Below are 27,551 nucleotides of genomic sequence, written 5' to 3' on the forward strand. Positions count from 1 at the left end.
CCCACCATGTTGGTCCTACCTGGCTGTAGGGCTAAAACCCTAGGGTCTGGCTCCAGCCTCTGTCTCACCTGGATACTCACTACTTCGTCTGGCTGGCTCATAGCTCATCTCACCTTAGGCAGAAGCAAGAACTGCCACCCCACAAACCCTGGTACTCCTCTGCACAGTTCTATCCCCGCGCTGGCCTCTGGAACAGCCCGTTTCTGTGTGTGTAGGGACAGAGAGGGTGACAAAAGACTGAAAGCTCCCTTACAAAACAAAACGCTTTTATTTGGTCCTTGGAGCCTGAGTGGAAATGGCCTATGGAGTCATCGAACAAGGAAGGGACTGATAGCTGATAAAATAGTCTCTGTGTTCGAAGAGCTGGTCCTATGTACAGGGTTAAAAATATTCACAGCTCAGAGTAAAAGGAGGCCCAGAGGGGAAGGGAATGTTTCTCTAGGTATAAAAACCCTTGCAAACCCCATGGAGCAAGGACAGTGGTGTGCGAGCTGCCCACTGCCTTGGGGGCTGCAGGACAGTGGCGGCCAGGTGGGGGGCCCAGGAAATGACTCAGGCGTCCATGTGACAGATGAGGGCTCTGATCTTGACAAGCAGCTAGGGGAATGCTGGGCAGGTGGGCAGCTTGGCTCCCTCATCTAGGAGAGGAAGTAGTCAGTCACACCTTACATGTGCCTGTGATGGGACTGGGTTGGGGAGTGTCCTTTATGGACAAACTGAGGCCGAGGGACAGTGCTGATTGTGGCCAGGGAAGCTAAGGACGAAGCGCTTCTCCAGACAGCCGGGCAGGGTCTGGCTCCCAACCTGCCACCCCATCATGGCTTCGATCCTGGAAGGTGCTCCAGGAATTGCATAGTGTTGCAGGAGGGGCAGTTGTCCCCAAGCCCTGGCTGACGGCCACCAGGCATCTGCTTCCTGCAATGCGCCGCTCATGTGCCAGGGCTATCAGGACCCTGCTCACTAGGCAGGGAGCTGGGCTGGGGAACAAACCAAGGGGGGGAAGCAGCAGATCGGAGCCTCCACAAAGGGTTGCCCAGGCTCTCAAGGCAGGATCACGGCCTCTGAACCCCCAGATCTGGTTCTCTGAACATATATCTGGACTGCCTCTCTACAGCAAGTGACCGCATATTCACAGGGCCTTGGCCACCTGAAGCTGTCCCCAGGGCTCAGGATAGAAGTACTGGAATGAAGCCCACCCGGCTCGAGGTATTCAGCATGGCAGCTGGGAGGCCTGGTGGGGGACTGAGGGTATTTGGAGTGTGGGAGGAGGGGAGGGAGGCCCAGGGGAGGCTGCACCCTGTAGCCGGTGGCTCCCTGGGCAGGGTCCTGAGATTCTGGTTCAAGCATCCTCCATTGGGGGTCTCCCTCATAAAGTGCATGTAGGGGAGGGCAGGTGGGTGGATCTGCACATAGGCCCTGCCCTAGGGAACTGTAGTCATAGTGGCCGGGGTCCATGGAGACCAGCCACATCAGGTGTGAGTGGGGGGCTGTGGGTACCCCTAGAGGCTGTCCAGTCGCTGAGGAAGGCCTGAGCTGCCTTGCGATGTGCCAGGCGGTGGGTGATAGAAAATCCAGCATTGCCTTCCAGCTGGGACAAGATCACCAGGACCTGCCTGCAGGAGAGGGCTGATGAGGATCAGTGGGAGAACAGGGCCTAGGGTAGGGGAAAAAGCAGCAGGTACCCACCTGTGCAAGGGTGGTACACTGTCCTGGGTGCGCAGGCTGCCACGTGTGGATACCACATTGAAGCTGTCGGTGCAATCACATTGCACATGCAGGTAGGACTTGGGGTGCCGGTTCTCCACTACCACGATGAGCCCCGCCCAGCCATGAGTCAGGTAGTAGCAGGTCATGCCCTCTCGGCCCTGGGCACAGGCACAGGGTGGGTGGGCCAGGGCTGGTGGTTGCCCACCCGCTGCCCTCCCCCATCAGGACCCCACCCACCTCATGCCGCTCGCCCCGGCTCTCAGTGAGCAGGATGATGGCATCGGCCAGTGTGGTTGGCTGCGCCTCCACCGGCTCCACCATGACCAGCCTGGAGCTGTACACTGCGAGTACGTGGCCGGGTGGCTCGGGGGCACCTCGGGGGACCCCTGTTGAGGGGCTGGAGGCTGTGAGGGGTGTGGATAACGGAGCCAGCAGCTTTCCCGTGGGTGGGCTTTGGGGCTCAGAGGGTGGGAAGGTGGGTATGGGCCTCATCTGGCTGGGGCCCTTACCCTGGGCAGGGGGCCCTGGTGGAGCAGGGTTCCAATGGTTGAAGGCACAGCACACCACAGCATACTCGCCAGGTTCCAGCATGACATCACAGTTCACAAACTTCTTAACAGCACGTTTGCTGTGGGCCAAGAGGCGGCCCAGGCTCAGGCGACCACCAGTGCCAAAAGTGGCCCGGAACACCAGGATGCACAGATCCAGGAGGTGGCTGTCTACTGAATCCGAGCGCCTGAGGGTCAGAGATAATAGGCTGCTGCTCATGTGGCCATAGCCATGAGCTTCTAGCTTGGGTAGAGTGCTCAACCGGTTGCCTACCTGCTGCCCTCCTGGAAAAGGGCAAACTCCAGGGAGGCACGCTCCAGCACTGTCAGCGCGGTCACACCCACTGGTCCACTGGCAGTGCTTGGGAAACATCCCTGAACTCGTGCCTCCTGCCAATCTGAGTGTACCTTGCAGATGTCCACAGAGTCAAAGTACCTAGACAGTGAGGGAAAGGGGCAGCTGAGCAGAGTGCACCAATGCCCCAGCTCTGGGATGCGGTGCTCACACTACAGCCTTTGCTCTCAGCCTTCAGCACTCACGGCAGTCTCCCTGCTTCACCGTTCCCTCTTAGTTGTCTCCCACCACTCTTTGCCGGCCCTGGGAGTCCCTTAAGCAGAAAGCACTTCTCTAGGCTGTAGCCCTGTTGTGGTTTGCACGTGAAGTATCTGGTCCCCGGCTGGTGGTGCTACTGCAATCAGGAGGGAACTGACCTCATCAGTGGTTGAAGCCATTGATGAGTTCATAGCTGAATGAACAGGCTATCAAGAGGTGGTGCCTAGTTGGAGGAAGGACACTTCCAGGTTGAGGCCTGGTCTTTGAAGGATATGTGTAGCCTCTACCTGTCTGTCTCTGCTTCTTGACGGCAACGAGGTGAGACTTTGCTCTACTAATACCCTTCTGCCTTACCAGATGTATAGCAAGGGTCAGCTGATCATGTACTGAAATCTTTGAAACCATGAACAAAGTAAGTTTTGTTTTTGAGATGGGGGTCTCATATTGCCCAGGCTGGCCTGAAACTCATGTACTTCAGGAACTTGGGACCCTCCTCCCTCAGTTGCTGGAGCGTTGGGATTACAGATGTGTGTGCTAGCATACCTATTCACTCCTGCTTTCAAACTGTTCTTCTCCAGCATCTGCCACAGTGACAGCAAACGGATATGGTTCCTGAATACCATGGAGGTACAGAATGACACACACACAACCCCTGCTTCATATAAACCTAAATTCCTTGAGCTGCCTTTCAGAGGCCCACAGGAGCTGGGACACAGACAAGCTGCTTATCTAGGCCAGATCCCCAAGGATCTGGCCACAGGAAAGGTGAGGGCATCCAGGTACCTGATAAAGTCACTATACTCCATCCAGAAAACACCCTCGCTGCTGCCATGTGGCATGAGCTCAGCTCGCAGGTTCCCTGGCCAGTGTGGCCACTCATCCGACCAACTGCCATTCCAGGAGAAACGGCCCCATGGGTTCCGGAGTCGCAGGAGCCTGGAGATCACAGGACTGAGAACCAAGAACCATGTGCCCATGCACTTGTCCACCCTCAGCCAGCTGGGCCCTTACCTGGAGCCCTGAACATCACGAACATCCAAGATGGAGTAAGCATGGCGGGGGCGCAGACCCAGGCTCTCGTAAGCAGCATCATCCACCTTCATGTTACCTCCCCCACAGGAGGCACCCATGAGAAACCTGTTTGGGCAGAGTGACACTGGCTGCTGGAATGGATGGACACCAGGGGAGATGACCCTTCCTGAACATGGGGGTATAGTCTGGGACCCATGTGACACGTGCTTTCTGGATGAGCTCAGTGTGTCTGGGCTACAACAAGCTGGTTTCTGAAGGCTTGGGCCTGAAATGTGGGCAGTAGCACTGCCCAGGTTCAGCGGGAGGCAGGGATTTTGGCATCCTCTCCCAGGACTAGAGCTTCTGTAGGTCTTTGGGTGTAGAGTCTGCTAGACCAAGGTTCACAACACCGACCAGGGTGTGGCATGTCTCAGAACACCTCCTCCTATTCCTCAGGGTCCCTTTGTGAACTCTTGTCTGTCTTTTTCTAAGTGAGAGGTAATGAGATCTGGGCTCTTTCCAGGGTGGCTACCTAGAATGGCTATACTTCTTAGCTATGGCTCGCTAAGCATCTAGTTAGATGCAGGCACAGTCAGAGGGCGCTGGCCCCACTTCTCCCACCACTCCACTCTTCTCTCCTCCCAATGCCACAGACCATGGCAGCGACTGCCTCTTACCCAGCCTCCTTAGAACTCAGCATTTTGGCCCAGATGAGGTCAGTATCAACAGGTTCTTCTCGGGGGTTAGTGGAGCTGACCTGCAGCGCCAGGCTCTCACAGGGGGCACCGGTGAGTGTGGCCAGGCCTTCAATGGCACGCCCTGCCTGGAGTGCAAAGTAGGAGCCGTGCAGCTTGGCCAGCGCCTTCTCAATGAGGGCCACCCACAGCTGCTTCCGTTGTGCCTGGGGGAGGGATCAGAGTCAGAGGTTGCCTGGCTTTCCGGCCCGGCCTCCCACCTTGTTGTCCCACCTGTGAGAAGAGCAGAAAGCCAGCTTCGTCGCAGGGCAGCATGTCGTCCACAAGCACTGTTGTCCATGTGCCATCCTTGCACAGCCGCACCTGGTAGGCACCCTCTGCACATAGGCTACGTGTAACCATCACCCTCTCCACGAGGTCGGGACGTTCAGCCAGGACTGCCAACGCACTCAGGAACCTGGATGGAGCCAGGCAACTTCACAACATGTCCACAACTGGACCAGTAGCCTCCATCCTCCCCTGAACCTGTCTGTTCCTGGAAGGAACCTGGAGCCTCACCAGCAGTTCCCCAGTAGGCCCTGTAGGATGTCAGAGGGCCTCAGGGTGTGGAAGACTGACCACGGAGTGCCGTGGTCCCTGAAGACAGAGCAGTTGATTTCGTGGGGCCGCAGCCACTGCTTCACTCGCTGCTGGACGCTGTCGCCCACTGGGAAGCCGACAGATGCAGGCCCGGGGGGGAAGCTGTCATCCACAAAGTTCACACTGTTCTGTAGGGACCATGGCCGGACACTCAGGCTGGGCAGGGCAGCCTCAGGCCCAGAATGATTCCACTCTACCTTTTGGGGGAAAGACCCCACCCTCCCAAGAGAGCTTTAGAAGGTTGGGGTGGGGTTCTTGCATATTATACCGACCTTGGTGCTAGGCAACTGAATGGTTTGAAGGGCTCACCATCAGGATGATCCTGAGTGGGCATGGGGACACATGGCCTTCCTGCCCATGACACTGTAGGCCAGTGGCAACCAGGCCACAGTGAGCATGTTAGCCTAGGAGATGGCACAGCTCCAGCTGCTCCTTCAGCTGACCCAAGGGTGAAGCCACCCAGGGTTCAGGCTCTGCAGCTCAAATGGAGCACCAGGTATCCCAGCCTTGAGCTTTAATGGGGCATGCTGCCCTGTGTTGGATAGCCTCACTGTATCTTCATCTCTCTGTGGGCTTAGACACGGGAGGCCTGGGAGCTGAGGGACTGTGACATGAATAGTGGAGGTAAATGTTAGTTACCTTGGGCCAAGCTGCCTCTCAGCCTCAGAAGAGAAGCTCCTTACCTCTCTGCAGAAAGCCACTATGTTCTCCCAAAGTGCCTTGGCCTCGCCCTCGTCTGTCTGCCTCCGCTTCTCCACATGCATGCTCTCCCTGCGCCTCAGGGGTGTAGCCCCCCGGCACTGGGTCACTAGAAGCTGTGGTGTGTGGCAGGCTGCACAGTGCTTGGCCCGAGGTGTGTTGATCAGGGTGCAGGCAGGGCAGGCCCACTGGCCCAGGCGATCAGGCAAGAGGCGGGCAGCCTTGTGTGCTGAGGGAGCTCGTCCACAGCAGCCGACACAGGGGCCAGGCTTGTCGGCACCACAGTCGGGGCAGTGGGTAGGGGGCTCACTGTGCTCCTGGAAACCATGCAGCTTGGAGCCGCCACATGCTGAACACCTGGGGGCTGTTGTGGGGTTCCTAAGCGTGCACCTGGCACATGACCAGGTGGTGAAGTCGGGGCTGGAGGGGCTGGCAGGTGTGTAGCGCACAGTGTCTCCAGCCAGGTCAATGACATCACTGCACGACTCACAGCGGGCAGGGCTGCTCTCTGGGGCCTCCTCCTCCAATACACTCAGTCGCTTGCCTGGTAGCAACTCCTTGCCTGACAGCAGCTCAGCTAGGCGGGAGGCCCCAGCTGCAGCTCGTCCAGGGCCCTGTGGGGGCCCTTTGGAGCCTGTGGAGGTCGAGGACTGAGCAGCCTCAGGCACAGGTGGCTGAAGCTGAGGGGGAACCTCCCGGCGGCTTCTGGGCACAGGGTTGTTCTGTAGGGTGGGTGAGAAGGGGCTGAAGGGTTGTACCCTGGGGGGCTCCTGGTCAGTGGAGATGGGGCCCTGGCTGGTGGAAGGAGAATCAGCATCAGCACTTTCCCCAGGGAGGATAGGCTGGGATGGAGCAGGAACAACATGGAAGCCAGTAGGGGCCACAACCTCAGGAACCACCAGGGCCTCTGGGGGGATGCGAGGTAATGACAGTTTCCGGGGTCCCCCACAGGCAGAACAAGAGCTGGCCACTGGTGTGTTATGCAGTGTACAGCGCTGGCATGCCCAGCCACTGCCAGGCTCTGCCCCTTGCCCTTCGTCCTCCTGCTCCTTTTCTTCTTCCTCAGAGTGCCCTCTGGCTGGCTCCATGGCTACTAGCCCTGCTGTCCGGACAGGGCCTGCTTCCTCCTTGCAGTTGCCCTTTGGTTCCACCAGTATGGTGGGTGGCTTGGGCAGGACCCCATTGATAACAGGCAGCAGAGGGGCTCCAGGAACAGGCTCTGGGGTAAAGCCACACACTTCGCAAGCCTCTTTGCCTAAAAAGTTCCGGAATGTACAACGTGCACAGGGCCATTTCTGCTCCTCCACGCTGAGCCGCAGGATCTGGTCAAGATCTGGCTTGTGCCTGGGGGCCTCACAGATGGAGCACTGGCGTTGGCCGGCAGGGTTCAGGAAGGTGCAGCGCGCACAGGACCACTCCCCAACTGTGGCCATAGACCCAGGAGAATGCGTGTGGCTGCAAGGGAAGAACCTGATTAGTGTGGCTTCTTTGAGGCCTAAAGTCACAATGTTCCATGGGGAGAAGGACACCGCTTTTCCATGGAGGGTGACTGGGACTGAGGTAGATGCCTGACTGGATATAGAGCCAGCAATATGAAAAGTGTGGTCACCTTGCGGTCAGCAATGTTCTGAGGGATAATGGTTGGGGCAGTCTTCAGTCAAGAACAGCCTAAGCCTTTGCCCAGTGCACATCCTCAGCTTCCCTCATTCATAGGTGCCAAGGGAGACTCCTTGAGCCCCAGGTCAGGGTGGAATCAGAGCTAAACCTGGGCATTCTGGCCTTTTCCTATGGGTTTAGCACACTCCACACCACTAGGCTTGTAGCAGGGTGGCCGTGAGTATTGGGAGGCTTGTGGATCCTTCTTGGAAAGGCTACCTGAAAACAGTGAGGACACAAAGCAGACACAGCGTGAGCCTGGATGGAGGTGAGGTTATGAGGCTTGCACCTTGCATTATTCTAAGAATTTGACATGCTTTGAGGCTTTGAACAAATAGAATACATGGAGTGCAGTCCCTGGGCTTGGGTGGAGGCGGGTTTCCTGGGCTCCTGGCCTGACTACATGCTCCCAGGATGGGTCCCTCAGGCGGATGGAAAGGGTACTGGGCTCCACAACAGGGATGAGCTGAGCTGCAAACACACTTCCACAATACCTATCTGTAGAACTGACCATAGCTGCTCTGCCTCTAGGAAAATCAATTGCCTTTTACAATGAAGCACGAAGTTATGCTTCTAACCTTTGGTTCAGGAAGAAGGAAAACATTCCTCTTCAGAAAAACAAACAAACAAACCAAACAAAAACTAATTCCTCTCTCCAAAAGATGACTTGCCTAAGGGCTCAGGGTTGATTCTCATTCCACCTGCCTGTGTAGGTTGGGTAGCCCCAGGAGAAACAGGTAGAGGTGCTTAGGCTCCCGTGCAGAAGCTGCTGAGCTGCCCACGGACAGAAGGGACTCTGAGAGCCCTGGAGCAGCAAGGTGTACCAGGCTCAGGTCAGAGCCTGGAGATCACCAGACCTCTCTCCTCCACTCCTTTCCTTGGAGAGGGCTCATGGTCAAGGACAGAACACAGCGTGCCAGCAGAGAGGATGCCCCGACGCCTCTCCCGTAGGAGGGCACTGTTGTCTCCACCTGCACATCTACTTCATAGCATAAGATGGGCATCCCAGAGGGCCCTGCTGGGCCACAGTGAGTTTGACAGGTTACCTCCCAGGAACCTCCTGAGGTAAGTCAATCCTCATGAAATGTTCCTAGGGGGCTCTCAGGGCATTCTCTGATTCAGCCCTAGGCCACTGACCGTACAGACTGAGGAAGGTTGTGATGGCTAATTAATGCTTCCTGTCTACTCGGCTGGATTTGGAATCATACAGAAGACACACCTTGGCAGGATCTTTGAGGGTGCTTCCAGAGAGGTTTAACTGAAGAGGGACGATTCACTCTGTAGTCCAGGCAGGCCTCAAACTTATAAAGACTCTTCTATCTCTTCCTAGCAGCATGTCCCACCACGCCAAGCCCAGAATACCCACTCTGAATATGGACAGCACCATCCCATAGACTGGGATTCCAGGTTAAATAAAAAGGGGGAAAGGAGGGCCATTAAATTTGGTGACCTGAGTTTGATATCTGGGGACCCACATGGTGGATGGAAAGGATCAACTCTCATAAAGTGTCCTCTGGCCTCCACAGGTGAGCCACGGCATGCATGCATGTATACACACAACATACAATAATATGTAAAAAAGGAGAAAGCATGAGCTTCTTTGCTTCTTAACTGCAGCTGTCTCATGCACCCATGGCATGCTTGAATAATGGACTGTGTACCCTCTGTGATGGTTTAAATAAAAATGGCCCAATAGGCTTACACATTTGAATATTTAGATTTTCTGCAAGGCCTCGAGAAGGCACAATGCTATGAAGGTAAACTCCAAGATGCAATGAACACCCCATGTTGCTGGAAATGCCAGGACCATAGAATGTCTGCTAAGGAAAGCTGCTGGAGTGGAGCTGGCTTAAGAGGGCGGCTATGTGTGCTGGAGATGGCACAAGTGGAGAATGGGGTTATTCAAGGCTGTTGGACTCTAGAGAATGTCACAATAAGCCACAGGTACAGGACACTGACCTTCTGGGTATGGGTTTGGTCTTCCTTGGCCCTATTTTACTTTGCAATACCCCATTTCCTCTCTTTTGGAAGGGGGTTTACTTACTCTATGCCATTGTATACTGGAATTATATAAACTTTATAGTTAAGAGACTGACTTGACTGTTGACATGAGCCAGGCGTGTTGGCTATAATTCCAGCACTCAGGAGGCAGAGGCAGGCGATCACTCTCGTCCCTCTGAGATATACTGAGTCCCACCAGCAAGCCCCTCTTTTTGATGGAATATGTACCCACAAAAACTGTAAGCCAAAATTAATCCTTAGCCGGGCGATGGTGGCGCACGCCTTTAACCCCAGCACTCGGGAGGCAGAGGCAGGCAAATCTCTGTGAGTTCGAGACCAGCCTGGTCTACAGAGCTAGTTCCAGGACAGGCTCCAAAGCCACAGAGAAACCCTGTCTCGAAAAACCAAAAAAACAAAAACAAAAACAAAAACAAAACAAAAAAAACCCCAAAATTAATCCTTGTTTTATTAAGTGGGTTTTGTCAGGTACTTTGTTATAGCAAGAAGAAAAATGACTAATATAAATTTCAAAAATACCAGGGAGGAAGTTCAGGTGCTCATTCATCTCAGGAAACAGCCGGGATGGCCAGGGTCTGGCTTTGGCCCAGTTGAACCCAAAGCATGGCCATTGGCTGGGATGAGAGGAGAAAGAGGAACCACACAGGAAACTCATACAGACGAGCCAAATCAGGAAGACTCCAGCTGTAGTATAGGACAGCTCCAAAGAAACAATGCCTAAAGATCAAACTTGTTCCAGAGGCCAAGCTGTGCGTCTTCTGTAACCAGAAAACCTCTCAAGACCAAGGACTCTTAGGGTAATTCTGGTCAGCTGTGTGCTATGAACCTCCCAGGACCCCTACCCTTTACCCTCCTTGGTTCACCTGCTAATGCCCATAGTCCATGACCAGTCCTTTACTGCAAGGCCTGGGAAGGGACCCAGGACTCAAGACCTCAAGTCCATAGGCAAGGCCAAACCACCACAAAAGTCTGTGTAGAGCTGAAGACCCAATAAAATCTGTATACAGACTTTGGCAAAACCTCTGAGAAACTCTCAACACAACGAGAGTGTGGCTAAGTGGCAGAGTCCTTGACTAGCATGAATGAGATATTGGGCTCGACTCCTAGATCCAGAAGTAAAAAGAAATTAAAAAGGGTTTTTGCACTTGATTTTCTAGAATTCTCAACACAAATACTTGTAAATCACAGCACATGAGCTCACAGAGTAGTTTCAACTCTTCAGGACACGGGCTTTGTTCTCAACTCCCCGGGCAGAGCAGCACTCAGATTTCATGCAAAGGGAGGTGACAGGCTCCAAAGCTACAACAGAGTCTACCTGAGTAACCAGGAAATGAGGACCCAGAGGACCTAGAGGTTGCTGCATCCTGCTGTGGTCTTGGCAAGAAGTCTCTCCCCTCTTAGGAAGGACTGGTTAGCTAATTAGGCCACTAAAAGATGGGATGCCCTTGCTCCACAGAGCAGCAGCTCCACGCCTTACCCTTGCCAGTTTCTTACCCTGTCCTGAGGACCTATATAAGGGTGAGGGTAGTGTCTCCCTTTCCAGGGAGATGTACCAGGCTGTTTTCCTGGGCTGACTACAGGCTGGCCAGGTCAATTTTTCTGGATGGGTGTGTCCTCCTTACCTCTGTCCCTAGGCAGGCAACGCCTGAATCAACTGTCTACTGATTAACCAGCCAGGTGAGGCTGGATATAAGCAGGGTTCCTATACTGGGCTCTCATTGGTGGAGGAGGGAAATCCACTGTACCTTGATCTCCTGGGCTCAGGTGATGAGTTGCCTTCTTACCCATACAATGGGTGTTACCCAAAAGGAGAGTACCACCTAGCTGGGGGCGGCAGTCCTCAGAGATATGATGAGGAACTGCTACTTTCTGCCCTATGCTTCTCCCAATCCACCCAATGTCCTACAAACACTGGGGGAAAGGCTCTCTGTTTCCTATGCTTGTGCTGTGTTACTTCTGTGTGAGTATACACACATATGTGGGGAAGGAGTCCTGAAGGGTGTCCACAGAGTAATGTCACCTTCAGCTTTCCTGCCACCTGTCTAGTGCAGTAACCCTGTGATGTCCATCCCCTCTCTTCCAGATCATTAACACTGTTTATTTCTGATTCAACTCAGATGCCTGCTGCCTACTTAAGTCCTAGGCCTACTGAGAACTAGTACACATTGGGGATGCCAATTGAGGGGAAGGGCCTGGCAAGAGGCTGGAGTAATAGGAAGTAAAGACATCCTCAAGTTTTGGGTCTCTCTCTCCTCTTAATCCCACCTCCTTGCTTAGCTCAGATGAATCTGTCCAGCCAAACAGTTCTGGATGTCTTTAAATTTTTCCTTTCTTCACATAGCCCAAGTTGTATTTGAACTGCTGATCCTCCTGCTTCTCCTCTAGAGTGTTGGAATTACAGGCATACACTTTCATGCCTGGTCGTAGTTCTGGATTTTAAACTCTTGTGATTTATTTATTTATTTTGAGCCAGGGTCTCTCTTTGTAGTCCCAGCTGTCCTGGAACTCATTATGTAGACCAGGCTGGCCTCAAACTCAGAGATTCACCTGCTTCAAAATTCTTGTGCTTTAGTTGGGCAGTGGTGGCACACGCCTTTAATCCCAGCACTTGGGAGGCAGAGGTGGGCAGATCTATCTATGTGAGCTTGAAACCACCCTGGTCTACAAAATGAGTTCCTGGATAGGCTCCAAAGCTACATAGAAATCCTGTCTCAAAAACAAAACAAAAAATCTTGTGTTTTTGGGGGCTGGAGAGATGGCTCAGAAGTTAAGAGCACTGGCTGCTCTTCCAGAGGACCTGAGTTCAATTCCCAGCAACCACATGGTGGCTCACAACCATCTGTAATGAGATCTGGCACTGTATCCTGAAAGTGTATATATAATAAATAAATAAAATTTAAAAAATATTGTGTTTTAAATATACACATATATTAAGCAATATATGTATGTATATGTACCATGCACATGCTGGAGCCCTTAGATGTCAGAAGAGCCATTGGACCCCGGGAGCAGAGTTTCAGGTGGTTAGGAGCCACAATGTGAACTGAACCCAGGTCCCCTGGAAGAGTGGTGAGTACTCTTGGCCACAGTGCCGCCTTTATAACCTCCCAAATCTTGTGCTTTTACTTTTGCTTTATGAGACAGAGTCTCACTCAGCAGCCTGCCCAGTCTGGAACTTATTATGTGGCCCAGGCTACACCAAACTCTCAGCAATGTTCTTTTGCCTCTTGCTGCAGCTTGCCAAAATCTGCAGCAACAGGGTGTAAAACACAATGCTGAGCAACCCCTCACCCCCAAACTCACTTAAAATTTAAACCTTGAACTTTCATTTACACACATGAACTTAGTAAAATATAAAATCAGGAGAGCCACCCACCCATGTGACATGTACATGGTGACATTCTCTGCTGGAGTGCTGCTTACAGACACAAGACAGAAAAAAAGTGCAGCATACAGCCTCAGCACACAAAGCCACAGTGGGCCTAGACATTCGACTCTTCACAGTTTTTCCTCACATATGAAAACATGAGCTGTTCAACACCAACAGTCATCAGAAAAATGCAAATTAAATCAAGTAAAGCTCCACTGCACACCCTGCAGGATCGTTAGAGTCAAAGACAGAGATAGCAAGCATTATCAAAGTCAGGGACACTGCCAACACTGTTGGTGGAATGTAAGTGGGCCAACCCCCGAGACAGCAGTGTTTCTCAGAATGTTGTGTAAACTCACCACAAACACAGCAGCAGCTCCAGATCAGGGATACACCCAAAACAATTAAACACATGCCCACATAAAACCTTCAGCATGAAAGTTTATAAACGGCATCATCATAAGAGCTAAGTGAGCAGACAAGCCAAACGTAGCTTATTCCTACAACAGAAGACCACGGAAGCATGCAAAGATGGAAGTCCGTGCTGCAATGGGGATGAACCTTAGGGAGAGCATGCTGAGTGAAAGCAGCCAGTCAGACATGTGGTCACATGTGAAATCTCTAGAAAAGGTAAACCTACAAACAGGAAGCAGGTTAGTGGCTACCTGGGGCCAGAGCAGGGACTGAATGACTGCAAACAGAATCTCGTTCAGGTGCAAACTAACTCATAAGGTTTGTACAAAGCTATGAACTGGTTGAAAATGATCTGTACATACATTGAGAACAGGTGAATTTGATGGTGTGTGGAGCTTTATGTCAACTTGATACAAGCTGGAGTCATTCTGGAAGAGAGCTCCTCAATTAGAAAACCCCCCACTATCTGGCCTGTGGGCAATTCTGTGGTGCATTTTCGTGATTGATGATAGATGTAGGAGAGCCCAGCTTACTGTGGGCAGTGCCACTCTTGGACTGGTGGTCCTGGATGCTATAAGGCAAGCTGAGAAAGCCACAAGGAGCAACCCAGCAAGCAGCACTTCTCTATGGCTTCTGCATCAGCTCCTGCCTCCAGGTTTCCACCCTGAGTTCCCTCAATGACAGACAGTGCTGTGGAACTGTAAACTAAAATAAATTCTTCCCTCCCCTAGTTGATTTTGGTCAATGGTGTTTTATCATGGCAACAGAAAAACTAAGACAGTGTATAAGTCATATTCTAATAAAACTGCTTAACAGAGTTAAAACTTATATTAGAGATACTGCCTGGAGCATCCTGAGTACTAAGGGCAGGGAGGCACTGTGATGCCTTCACACACATGAGAAACTGCACCATCTCCACTTGCTTGAAGATCCTTGCTATAGCCGCTTGTCCTGTCTCTCTGGACCTTGAATTTCCAGTGGTTGACTCTCCCAACCAGTAGAGTGACTCAGATCTACAGACTCATTTGGTCTCAGTGCCTTCTTCCAGCATCTCCTAAAGGTCACTTGTGTGCCAGCTCAGAAGGCAGTCTCCTGTCTGTGCTCTATGCCCAGCTAACATCCCATGCCCGACAGATGGGTGAGTGAGCTGTTTGTGGAAGTCACAGCCACGCACTTCTCTGAGTAAAGAAAAGATCAGAGTGTTACCTGGGTTCTCTGGAACAGAGCAGGTCTGCAACCTGAGGTGGAATCCTGGCTATTTAGGGGGTGCCAGATATCCTTCCTTTAAAAATGACATGCATGCAGGTAAAGGCTATGGTTCCCCACAGCCAGACTGGCATCCCTAAAGACAGCCATACTGGAGCACAGGTACCACAGGCTGGGAAAGGGGAGCAGTTTCAGTTCTGACAACTGTGTGAAACAAGTCAGCACTCTTTTTTTTTTTTTTTTTGGTTTTTTGAGACAGGGTTTCTCTGTGGTTTTGGAGCCTGTCCTGGAACTAGCTCTGTAGACCAGGCTGGTCTCGAATTCACAGAGATCCGCCTGCCTCTGCCTCCCGAGTGCTGGGATTAAAGGCGTGTGCCACCATCGCCCGGCCAAGTCAGCACTCTTAATACATGCTAGCTACAAGGGCTGAAATTATCAGCCTCCAAGGCAGGGGGTCTCCAGACAGCCTTCATAGGAATTCAGAAGACCGCGGGCAAGGGACAGTGGACATAGCAGAAACTCAGGCAAGGGAAAGTCTCAGACTCGCCAGCCAAGAGCAGCAATAACCCCAGATCGGATAGCTCCTGCACCTTTAGGGGAAATAAGTTGACAGAGAGCACTGATAAACAGAGACCCCTGTTCTGAGCAAGCGTCTGTGTCAAGGAGGGACACACTGAAAAAGAGGTCTCCTGCCTAAGACCCCTCAGGGTTGCCCCTCCCCACCTTCTTACCTTCGGGCCCGGGGACGTGGGTGCTGTCTGGTGACCAGAGCACTTCCCCAGACAGTCTCCCCAGGTCCGCTCCTACACCAGCCAGCTGCTGCCGGGGGCCCTGGGTAGGGTGGCCCCCCAGGGAAGCCGTGGTCTGACTCCGTCTCGGCAGCCAAGGAGGAGGCGGAGCTCCCCATGGCCCCCCTGACAGTGGCCACGTAGAGAGCCGGGCCTGGTCACCTCTGGCCGGTGGCACGCGAACGGAAGCATGGAGAGAGGAGAATGCCCACACCGGAGAAAGGGCAGCCGGCTGGTCAGTGACACAACAACAAAAATAAACAGAATAAAAAGAGAAAGGAAACAGTGTGATTCACACAGACGAAACTCTAGGCCTGGGAGAGTTTCCCAGTATGCCAAGCAGCCTGGGGTACACGAGGGGAAAGTGAGGTTCAGGGACCTGGGCATGACTTTAAAGTTTTCAGCACTGTAGGGTACATCCCATAGACAAGCCCCACAAGGGAATATAGCCAGAGACCAAAGGTCAGCACCAAATGGAGCTAACCTAACCTGAAAAACCCACCGTCCTCTCAAACTAGTCTCTCGTCTTCCATCAGAACAGTTTGCCTTACCACAGAAGAGACTATCAAGGGGACAGTCAGCCCACAGGAGAGGAAAAACAATGAAGGAGCAGAGGGCACAGCGGGATGGCCCTTGAAGAGCTAAGAGGTCAGGGCCAAACTGTGCCTTTAGAAGGGCAGCCGCTGACTGTGTAAACACCCTTACCAGGCAAACCCTAGACCTGGAGAATGCCAGGGAACTCGAGAAACTGTCCATGACCGGGAGGAAGAGGGTAGATTTTTGTGCTGCAGGGAGAGCCAGTTTATACCTATTGGCAGTTGGAGAGACCAACACACACAGGGTGACTGGGTCTGTGTGTGTGTGTCCCCTCTTTGGGCACTAGGTTAAGGTGTCTGGATGCGTAGACCATACACTTGTCCTGGTTTCAGCAGTTCCTACACCTGGCTCCCCTACCACCCATTGACAGCACTCTCTCTGGCTTCTGAGTAAGCCTCTATAATACTGACTCTGGTATTAGGGTACAGATGAGGGGAGGCTGATATAAGGAGCTAAGAGACACATCTAAAGTACTATGGGATCAAGGGACAGGCCCACATGATATGTAACAGCCTGTGTAGTACTTCTGAGAGTCAGCACTTGACACCTGAGAAGACCACCAGCATCAAGCCCAAACCCTCTCCAACACACCCAGGTATGGGGTCAGGTAGTCCTGCAACCTCTCACCATGAGGTTGCAGTTAGAACCAGCTGTTTCTCCCATGAAGTAGTGTTTCCCAGCTACCTTCTGAGTTAGCGTGTAAGGGACTGCTTTTGCCAAGGGACTGGCCCTATTGGCTTGGTGACCCTGTGATATTTGAAAGCTTTGAATTCATACTTTGGAATGGCTAGAAAACAAAACAAGCCAGGTAGTTGTGGTGCACGCTTTTAATTCCAACACTTAGAAGGAAGAGGCAGTGGATTTCTGTGAGTTCAAAGCTAGCCTGGCTTACAGTTGTTTTAACACCCGCAACGCCCCCCCCCCCAAAAAGAATGAAAGGATATGAGAAATGAAACTTATGTGAGCTAAAATGTCACACATTCCCTTTTTCTGAAGACATCATGCAGCCCGGATTGCATTTCAACTCAGGGTCCTTCTGCCTCTGCCTCCCAAGTACTGTGACTACAAGTGTAAGCTGCCACGTCAGGCTTGAAATTCACATTTCAGTGTCTACAAAAGGTTTGGCTAGACAAGGCTGTGCTCATTTATTTACATGTGGCTTCTCTCAGAGATTACACAGCACAAGACACCACAAATGCTCCTAAGTGTTCCTTTACCGAGGGCTGGCCAGCCCAGATCAGACGGTATAGTACAGGTTCATGATTCCTGCAAACCACACAAAAGAGGCACAAAACGAAGAGAGGGCTGGAGATCTGGCCAAAAGCCACAGTGGAAGAATTTCCAAAATCATCTTCTGACTTCCACATGTGTGCATATGTTTCCTGCCCTAATAATAATAATAATAATAATAATAAAGCAAAAAAAAAATAACAGGTGGAACTGGGTATGTTCAGACCTGTAATCCAGTACTAGGGAAGCTGAAGAAGAAATCAAGATTTCTAGGACAGTCTGGGGTACATGCTGAAACTCTGTCTCAAAAATGAACAAAACAGGGCTGGAGAGATGGCTCAGTGGTTAAGAGCACTGGCTGCTCTTCCAGAGGTCCTGAGTTCAATTCCCAGCAACCACATGGTGGCACTCAGCCATCTGTAACGAGATCTGGCGCCCTCTTCTGGCATGCGGGCATACATGGAGGCAGAATGTTGTATACATAATAAATAAATAAATAAAAATCTTAAAAAAAAAAATGAACAAAACAGGGAGCTTGAGAGATGGTTCAATGGTTAAGAGTACTTTGTTGCTATTGCAGAGGACCTGAGTTGGGATTCCCAGATGGCTCACACCCATCTATAGTTCCAGTTCTAGGGGATCTGACATGCTGTTCTGGCATCCATGGGTACCAGTCACACATGTGATTCACATACATACATGTAGGCAAAACATTCATATATATAAATAAATCTTTAAAAAACCCACAAAACGAAAACAAAGATCAGGTAAAAAGATTTCAGCATATTTTGTGTAACCTAACATATCTAGAATGCTGTCCTTTCAGTATGAAATTATCACAAATGACATTACCGAGTTACTAAGTATCCCTTTTCTGGTCAAGGTGCCTCTCCTGACTCCCTAGCGCACTCAGGGTGTTGCTAAGTAACCTTAGCTAATCTTGCACTCTTACTGCCTTTGATTGTTTTCACATAGGGTCTTACAATGTAGCCTAAGCTGGGAGCAAATTCCCAATTCTCCTGCCTCAGCTTGCTGAGTACTACAATTATAGGCATGATCATGGCACTTGGCCCTGATCAAGATCTCCATCTTTGAGGATGGAGAGAGTCCCTTGGTGTGCGGAGGAGCCTCTTGACTAAAGGCCACCTAAAAGATGCTAGCAGTCTTAGTACTCCCTTACCCCCCAAAACACACACCAGAGAGCAGTTGGCTACTAGTTCTTTGTTGGCCTAGGGGCCCTTTTACCTCAAGAGGCTGTCATCAGTATTTCTCATGTAGCCCAAGCTAGCCTAAAACACTATGTAGCCAAGGATGTTCTTCCACTCCTGATCCTCCCGCCACAGTCTCTCAAGTATAGGATTATAAGCATGTGTCACCACACCCAACTGTACACGTGTGCTTCTTGAAACCCTTCCTTCTGCAGGCCTTTTGCCCAGCACCTTCTGTAGACCTGGTGGTTGTTAACTCCACATGTATGGTAGACAGCTGTATAGAAGGTTCTACATGCCTTCCTTCTGGGTTCTGACAACTGCACTCAGGGACCTTTGAAAGGGTAAAAGGGGAATTCAAGTAGCAGCCCTAGCTAGAGAGTGTTGGCTGTTTCTCTGGCTTGGCCAACCCCCTATAGAAGCAATTATCACACCCAGGCCACTTTGCCAGGGACACTGGGACCTCCCCTTTGAGGGAAGGAGGCTGGCCCCTCCCAGGTCTCTCCCATCTAGGCCAGAGCACACCAATATAATTAGCATGTGGTGACAGGCAGGGACACGGAAGAATGCCAACACAGGTGGATCCAGTTTTTGTTCACATTCTGGCTGCCTAGGCTGTACTCCAAAGAGAACAGGAAGGAGAAGAGAGTATGGCCCCCACTCTAGGTGGCAGGCCTGAGCCACCCCAAGGGCTGCCTTCTCTGACAGGATTTGCTGGTGGACAAAGCCCCCCTCCTCCTGAAAGCACTTCACTTGCACCTCCTTTTACTCCAGTTTGTGTGTTGAGCAAACACCCTTTGACCTGCAGGTCAGGCTGTCTTAGGAGGCTGGACACAGCAAATAGTGATTCTCAGAGATCCTACCCCAGACGCTGTCTCGCTGCTACATGACTTAAGTGTAACTACATCAGTCTCCAACAAGAGGCAGAAGGGGCAGGGTGGACTAAGGGCCACAAGATTTGAGAGATAGGGTCACCCATCTTATCAGTCCTAGAGCTTATGCCTTTCCCACTTCAAAACAAACCAGTCAGTTCCTCCCTTATTTGCATTTGGGAACTGTTCTACTTTTAAATGGGACAGTGGCCTAGATCAGGCCTCAAGAAAGCAAGGAAGTGGGGCTGTCACTGTTCTGAAAGCCAAAGTGTTAATCATCAAGGTGGATTAGCGTGTCCCCAGCCTTGGTGTGAGATGTTCTCTGCACATGCTGAGGGCAGCTGGAGAATATCCACCCAGGACAAGCATGAGAAGACAGGATGCCGCCTCCATGGACTCTGCACAGAACCACACAGGGTGTACTCTCGACATCAACAGCTTCTTTCTGTTGTCCCCAGTTCCACCTTCAGCTCAGCTCTGAGGGTCCTCTGAGAGAAGGTGTTGGTCATGACAGCGCATCTGGAGGTGAGATACTTAGTGCACCCCAGGTAGGCCAGGCCCACAGTTCTTCCTCACGGGCGCTCAGGGCTGGAGGTTGGGTGGGGACCATCGTGGCTTTCATAAACCATGAGACTTAAGGGCTGCAAACCCACCGTGAGGGTCCCTTAGTAGAGTCTGTCTTTGTCTTTTTTGCCCCACATTAAAACAGCCAAGTCAATATCTCCTGCCCAGAGCTCCCAAGGACTTGTGGGATACCTCATTCTCAGGACAATCTGGGGATATCACTAAGTCAAGGCTAGGGAGACCTTGTGTCTCAAAGGTTCTTGGTATAGGAAGTACAATGTCTCCCTGTCTCCCCATTTAGGAGTGCCCTGAGCACAGTACTCAACCTCAGTAAAATAAGAATAGAATGGGGTTCTCACACCAACTGAGTAGAAAACCTACCACACAAGCTCTTTCTCTTGGTAATTTTACAAAGGGCCATCTTCTTCCATTCTAACTGCAGTAACCCCAATATCACTCGTCTCTTGAGACAGTGCATGGCAAGACAGAACTTGAGTGCTAGCCGCACCTGGCACCAATAGCTATCCACCATCCCTTAACGTTGTACCTACCAGGGCAGGAGGCAGTCAGTCCAGCTGTGAAACCAAGACCAAACCACTGCTGGGAAGCAACACAGCCGATATCAAGGCCAGCTCCAGAGGAAATGGCCTGGGGACAGGAAGTGAATCCTCCTTGAGAAACTAGGCTGGGATCTACCCCAGGGGAGGACGCAACCCTGTGAGAACTGGCTGAACAGCATTCCCTGAAATAGGCAGAGTGCCTCCACTGAAATGGACCACCCTCTGCTCTAGGAGCCTCTTTTTGGCCAAGACACCACAGCACAAGAATTCCAGGTGGGAGGCCATAGGCAGACATCTCAGGTGGTTCACCCAAGAGGGTATGAGGCCGAAGAGACAGAACCAAACCCCACGAGCACAGCTTCCCCCAAAACAGTTTCTGTAAAGCCAGAGAGCCCGGCTGGCAGGGCAGAGGGCTGGTCACCAGAGAGCACCGGCCCGGAGAAGGGGCTCTGCACTCCCACCTCTGCGGCTCCATCAAACAAGCACGGTGCCTCATAACTAGCTCACCTGAGGCCACGCAGATGACAAAATGTCAGTGTGTCCAACTTTTGAACAGGCTGCCACTGCAGCACTCACCAAGACAGCACGCTCCTCCTATCAGGGTTTGGACTCTGGCCCAAGAGCGCCAAGTGCAGCCTTTGAGATCATCCGCAGAGCCAAGTCCTGCAAATGAGTCTTGATTGGCCGTGCGGTTCAGGCCCTGCCCTCTTCACACTGCTATGGCCAGAGCCTCTATTTACTGCCCCACCTAAGCATGTGCTGCCTAGGCACTCCTTCCCTTTAAAAGTTGTGTCTGTTCCCTAGCCAGAGACCACAGGAGACAACACAGTCTGATGGCTCTTTACTGCCACTGCCACAGGAACCAACCTGTCCACGGCAAACAGGTTGCGGCACTGATAGGACAATAGAGGGGGTTATTCAAGATCCTGTCCTGATGTTCCTCAATTTGGCTCTGCCCCTGGGTAGAGTTCATTGTCAGGGCCACAGATCAGTAGTAGCTGGCAAGGAAGCCTAGGCTGTCTAGGTACTGCCAGGGAACTGTGCCCAGGTTGGGGCAGGGCTCAGGGGAACAGCAGAGTGTCACCAGGATTCCCTGGACTCAGGTCCTGGCACTGTTCAGTCACTCCAACTGCCAATGGGTAACCACTGCTTCAAGTTGCAAAGCTCTGCTCTTCTCGGCACCTGCTCACTATGGCAGATGCTGCCATGCAGGCAGGATACTCATGTGTCCTCATCCTGCACTTCCTTTCTGGGCCACTGCCTCTCTACTCTCTTAGCCACTGCCTTCTCCTATGAGTAATACTGGAGACAGTGGCCATCACCCTTCACCTGCACACAACAGAAAGGGTGAGAGCTGAACTCAGAAAGTGAACCAGAGATTCTACTGAAAATGAAAAACCCACCTAAGGGCCAAGAGTAGGATAAAGACTTAGGTAGATTTTGCATGCAAATGGATGGAAATAGAGAACACTATCCTGAGTGAGGTAACCCAGACCCAAAAAGATGAATATGGTATGTATTCACTCATTAGTGGATTCTAGCCATAAATAAAGGACATTGGGCCTATAATTCATGATCCTAGAAAAGCTAAATAGGAAGGTGTACCCCCTCCCCGCCAAAAAAAACCATGTAGTTATCCTCCTGGATATTGGAAGTATACAAGATTTGCAGGTAAAAATTGAGAGCTTGGGGGTGGGGGTGGGACGGGGGTAAGGGGAGATGGGGAGAGAGAAGTGAGAAGGGGAGGATGGGAGAGCTTGGGGGAATGGGACAGTTGGGATGGAGGAGGAGTGGATATGGGAGCAGGGAAGTATATATCTTAATTAAGGGAGCCATTTGAGGGTTGGCAAGAGACTGGATTCTAGAGGGGTTCCCAGGTGTCCAAGGAGATGACCCCAGCTTGTTCCTTGAGCAGCTGAGGAGAGGGCGCCTGAACTGGCCCTATACTATAGCCACTCTGATGACTATCTTGCATATCACCATACAACCTTCATCTGGCGATGGATGGAGATAGAGACAGAGACCCACATTGGAGCACTGGACTGAGCTCCCAAGGTCCAAATAAGGAGCAGAAGGAGAGAGAACATGAGCAAGGAAGTCAGGGTCGCGAGGGGTGCGCCTACCCACTGTGACTGTGGAGCTGATCTAATGGGAGCTCACCAAGGCCAGCTGGACTGGGACTGATGGAGCATGTGATAAAACCGGACTCTGAATGTGGCTGACACAGAGGGCTGACTGAGAAGCCAAGGACAAAGGCACTGGGTTTTGATTCTACTGCATGGACTGGCTTTGTGGGAACCTAGTCTGTTTGGATCCTCAACTTCCTAGACCTGGATAGAGTGGGGAGGACCTTAAACTTCCCACAGGGCAGGGAACCCTGACTGCTCTTTGGACTGGAGAGGGAGGGGGGGCAATGGGGGGAGGGGAATGGAAATGAAAGGAGGTGAAAATTTGTAATAATAATAATAATAATAATAATAAAAAGAACCCCCCCCCCAAAAAAAAGACTTAGGTAGAAGGGTCCTGTCTTAAAACCTCTCACTTTCCTGAATGGAAGCCAGAACATGTCACAAGGTAGTTCTTAACCTTGAGTTTGAGATTTTTTTTTCCATTTTTGCCACGTACTTCCTGGTCTCCAGCTCATAAGCAACTCAGAGCAGAGTTGGGCAGAGTTGTGCACACAAGCACTCCAAAGCAGGGGACTCTGAGTTCAAGGCCAGCCTGGTCTACAGAGTGAGTCCTGAACAGCCAGGGCTACACAGAGTCACACACACACGCACACACACGCACACACACACACACACACACACACACACACACACACACACACTCTAGGCTGGACCTCAGAACAGCAGTGGGGCCTCCAGCTGCAGGCCTGTTCAGAACACATGAGACACACCAATCCTGCTGAGGTGGACTACAGCAGTTCTTGAGGCTGGGGCAAGGCTGGTCTGAGACATCTACAGCTGACCCTGCTGCCCCTAGACAGGGAAACGGCCCTGAGCGGCCTTCTTCCTGCGTCTGGGGTTGCGCACCACCTTCGCTGTACACTATGAAAAAGGAAATTATGTTTTTCAAAATGTTGCCGGGAAAAGAAAGGATTTCAGTTTTTGGTTCACAAGTTCAGTGTTGTTTGCTGTGGAATACAATTTTAAGAGAGAAGGTAGAAGGTAGCCTGGTGGTCTTGCCGTCAAGAATCCTAGGGCTCTCAAGCTCACTGTTGGCTCCAAGAGGAGACAGGAACACTAGGGAGCCATAGCTTGTCTCACAGCACTTCCTTCCCACATCTGCATAAAAGTAGGCGCTCCAGAAAGCTGTACAACTCATTGATTTTTCCATCAAATGGTGTATGGTCAGCAAGATTAAGAAAGGGACAGAAAGTCTGGAAGTTCTTTAAATCTAAAGGGCAACTTTTTAAGAACCCTGGAGGAGGGCATGGCAGCAACTTCTGCAGCAAAGAGCACTCCACAGCTTTCCCATCCTATTAGCAGCGGCACAGCTGCACCTTGACATTTTCAAACGGCAACTATCGACATGAGTTTCTTCCACTATCCCAAAGCTCTGCCCAAGCCCATCCTCCAGCTTAGCCAGGGAAGTGGGGAAAGCAGTATCAGGGAAGCAGGAGGCCATGACTATGCATTTGGCAATAAAAGAGAGTTGAGGCCAATGCACATATTCCCCTTGGTTTCCTAACATGGAGACTTGAGCAAGCCTGCCCTGGTGCCTGGTGAATCCTTAGAGAGAGCCGGCTACATCACTGGTTTCCCATACGGCAGCTTGTGCAGAAGAATACAAAGAACAGTGAGACCGTTCAGCACCTTAGGGCCCCACACTATCACTCCTGTATCTCCACACTGTGGTAGAGAACGTCTCTCTGACCAGCACGGGAAGCAACACGTTGCCCACATCAAGATGCTCTTTGGTCCACTGGTTCCACATGGTTATGCCATGACTCACAAAGTGGCAATCATGTGGCTAAGCAGGTTTTCAAGCACAGCCTCAACCCTCAGCCTCCTCTGTAGGCTGCTAAGTTCCTTCTCAGACTGAGAAACAAGATGAGGTCAGGTCCCTGTTTCCACAGAGACAACATGCTGCCCTTTTAGATAAGGAGAGCTCTTCAACCTTAGAAGTCAATTGACCTGGGGCTGGAGAGATGGCTCAACAGTTAAGAGCTCTGGCTGCCTTTCCAGAGGACCTGGTTCAAATACTCCCAGCACCCACATGGCAGCTCACAACTGTCTGTAACTCAGTTTGGATCAGGAATCTAACACTGTCGCACCAATGTGCTTAAAATAAATTATATATATGAAGTCAATTGACCCAAGGCTACCTACCAATGGTCAGCAGCCAACTGAGGATGTTTACTGGCTACCTGCTCAGGGTAGGGCTGGACTGAGTTGGGTACCAGGACCTTCCAAGAAATAATATACACGACTTGAGAAGGGGAGACTCAGGAAGCTGGGGTGCCCCCGGTAGACCCCTCAGGATAAATCAGAATGGTATCAGACGTATAAGGGTCAAATGGCTCCAGACAGCCAAGACATACCAGGAATGTGGAAAGGTCAAATGGCGGAGAGCATCCAGCCTGAGGGGTTAGGAGACTAGGAACATCTGGAACCAGGAGCACATGCATTTCAGGATGCTCTTGCTTGTCAGGTGACATAGCCAGTATGAAGTGGGGACCAGGTAAGAGATGCACAGCCAGGAAAAAAAAACCCAAACAATCCACACCCCTGGGGAGGGGGAGAGACAGGAAGTGTCCTTTTTCCAGGCTTGAGCCCAGAGCCTTAAGACCATAGCTGTGTTTTTCACATTCTGCCTCCCAGGCCAGGAAGTGAGGACCCCAGGATAAACCAATGTGACAAGTTACTGGTGATCTTGGCTTTCTGTGTTTTTTTTTCCAAAGAGTTCAACTTTTTTTTCATCTACCGCTTTTTTCTAATTTTTTTTTTTTTTTTTTTTTTTTAAATTTTGCTCTCTCAGCCCCAGCCATTGTCTAGGGGAGTGAGAGGCAGCGCTGACCTTAGAGAGCACATGTCTGGACAAAGAACTACTCTACCTTCCTCAGGCTCTGAACTGATCACCTCATCAACAGCACACACACGGAGGGCTCTTAGAGCACCAAAAAAGGCTCTTCTCTCAAGTACCACGAGTGAAAATGTGGAAGGAGAAAGGGGTTCAGAGACTCAGAAGTCCACCTACCCCTACCTTGACGACTGCTGTCCTCCAGCCTCAGCTTCCTCAGCTGTCAAATGGGGCTTACCTGTTTGACCCCAAGGCCCGGTAATGTACAATAGGGGCCAGGAAGGCTTGGGAGTAGACAAAACCTGATAGTCAGAACCAGGGCAAAGTCTGGATCCAAGGATGGAGAGCAAAGAACCCATTTCTTCTGGAGGCCAAGCTGAGGCTTCTACCCAGATGTGGGGTCAGGGCCTGGCTCCTCCTGCTTCAGATACCATGGCCAGCAGAGGTTTTGATTGGTAAGTCCCCATAAAGCTGAACAGTATCTGGAGCCATGGATCCAGCAAGGTTTAAATCTGCCTTCCTTGAGCTCACTGACCTGTTTGCCATTCAAACAGTTCCTGGGATTCTCAGATGTTGGGAAAGAAATAGGAGCATCACTCTGGAGCAGAAGACCACAAAGGAAGTAGGATCAACTACCTCATGGAAACAAGGTTGCTGTTCAACAAGACACAATTGTCCTATTCTACAGAACTGTGGTCCTGAGGACATCCCTGACAGCCAGACTCTGGAAGCAGGGAGAAACTCAGAGGCAAGCTCCAGACCGAGACAAGGGAACTGCCATTGGAGGAGCAGAACTCGAGTTCCTTACTTGAGGAGAGGTTCTTCCTGATGCAAGTATTGCTGACCTACAGGGCCAGCCCCAAACGCCCACGAAGGTTCTCAGGTTCTCCGCCTGGGTATTTAGAGTCCTGAAGCTCGGGAAGGTATCCTGTTTTAGAGTCTAGGTGTTTCACGGTCCTGTTACTGGTGTCTAGTAACAAACTGCAGGGACCCTGAGAGCCAGCGCAGCAAGGGCCATCTAGCCACACAAACGGGTTCCCAGATCAGACCTAGAAGGGCCCCCTTTCCAGACAACAAAAAGAAAATCCCGCAGCTGTCAAGGGGCCACTCTGTAACTTTCCCAGCCTACTGACAGGCCCACAAAAGCAGAAGGAAGTGTGGGATGGGAGGGCACACAGGACGCCCTACGCGCTACTCTCTGGCCGCCCCAGGTAGCTGCAGATTTCTTCAGGCAGAGCCCCAACTACATACACCTTCGTACAGAGTGGGCCAACGCTGCTTAGTCCCAGACAAGAGGGCACTCAAGGACAGGCAGGCACTGAGGGTCGCCTGCGTCTGAGGTTCCTGGGCTGGCCTCGAGTGACCCACACGACCAGCCCTTCCCTCTCACCCACGAGCTTGCCACAAACCAGGCTGTTGCTCCCAAGACAAACACGGAGTATCCGGGCTGATGCCCCGAGGCCGAGCTCTAAGAGTCCCTAGGCCGGCTGGCCCGCCGCCTACCGTGGAACTCACCTTAGCGAGCCGGCGGCGCCTTCTCAGCGCTCGCGGTCGGGCTAGGCGGGCGCGGCCCTGGTGCCGGCCCTCAATCGGCTGACCCACAACTTCAACCGGAGGGCACTAAGGCCCCCTTTGCGCCAGCCGCGATGCTCCGCCGGCTTAGCGCGTTTCGGCCCCGAAGCTCTAGTCTCGGCCCGGCAACCTTACGCCGCCTCCGTAGCGCCCGCCGTCCCGCCCGGCCCACCCGGTACGCCTTACGCCTTCTCCGTAGCGTGGCGCCCAGCCGGGGCCCGCGGCTACGGCGCGTCGGGGGCGCACGCGGCACTGGAATCGCGCCGGAACTACGGCTCCCACAGGGCAAAGCGAAGCCGCTCAAGGCACGCCGGGAGTTATAGTCCACGGACGGTTATATTCCCTGCCCTCTTTCCCTGAGATCTCGTCCTCCCCACGGTTCAGGTAGTAGTCCCATGCCAGCTTAATGAGGCGCGTTGGATCCGGGGAGATAATGGACTACAGCTCCCAGGATGCTCTGCGAGGGACCGCTGGGCAAAGCTCGGGTGGCCGTCTTCGCCGCCTGAGCCTCACTACGCCAGGAGGCAATGTTGATAGTCTCGGTCACGGTTGTACAAGGTCTGAGGCGGTTATCTGCGGCGCTGGGTCAGAAGGTGATCCAGCCCAGCCTGGCTGCAT

General features: G+C 52.0%; 1 protein-coding gene across 4 annotated transcripts; it reads right to left on the reverse strand.

Annotated features, from left to right (window-relative positions):
• Nucleotides 1-268: 268 nt before the first annotated feature.
• Capn15 (calpain 15) lies at nt 269-27,163 on the reverse strand. Of its 4 annotated transcripts, XM_057775150.1 has the most exons (13): nt 26,877-27,163; nt 15,249-15,537; nt 5,837-7,307; nt 5,073-5,281; nt 4,788-4,971; nt 4,497-4,720; nt 3,820-3,945; nt 3,588-3,744; nt 2,530-2,687; nt 2,217-2,443; nt 1,945-2,111; nt 1,687-1,865; nt 269-1,613 (listed from the first exon to the last, which is right to left on the reverse strand). In XM_057775150.1, the coding sequence occupies exons 2-13, from the start codon at nt 15,422-15,424 to the stop codon at nt 1,436-1,438; spliced, it is 3,456 nt and encodes a 1,151-aa protein (XP_057631133.1). In that variant the 5' UTR covers nt 15,425-15,537; nt 26,877-27,163; the 3' UTR covers nt 269-1,435. The 4 variants fall into 4 exon arrangements, with proteins under 4 accessions (XP_057631133.1, XP_057631132.1, XP_057631135.1 ...); XM_057775149.1 differs by having other exon boundaries at nt 1,945-2,443; XM_057775152.1 differs by lacking the exon at nt 26,877-27,163 and adding an exon at nt 7,462-7,727 and having other exon boundaries at nt 1,945-2,443; nt 15,249-15,377.
• Between the last annotated feature and the right edge of the window lie 388 nt (nt 27,164-27,551).

The sequence above is a fragment of the Chionomys nivalis genome, chromosome 7 (genome assembly GCF_950005125.1).
Source record: "Chionomys nivalis chromosome 7, mChiNiv1.1, whole genome shotgun sequence".
Lineage (NCBI taxonomy): Eukaryota > Metazoa > Chordata > Mammalia > Rodentia > Cricetidae > Chionomys > Chionomys nivalis.

Coding starts and splice junctions, on each gene's coding strand:
- Capn15 (XM_057775149.1), bottom strand. CDS start 15,424: ATGGGGAGCTCCGCCTCCTCCTTGGCTGCCGAGACGGAGTCAGACCAC. Junction 5,282..5,836: donor TAGTGGCTTTCTGCAGAGAG/GTAAGGAGCTTC, acceptor TGGTCCCTACAG/AACAGTGTGAACTTTGTGGA. Junction 3,946..4,496: donor CTGAGTTCTAAGGAGGCTGG/GTAAGAGGCAGT, acceptor CTGCCCAAACAG/GTTTCTCATGGGTGCCTCCT.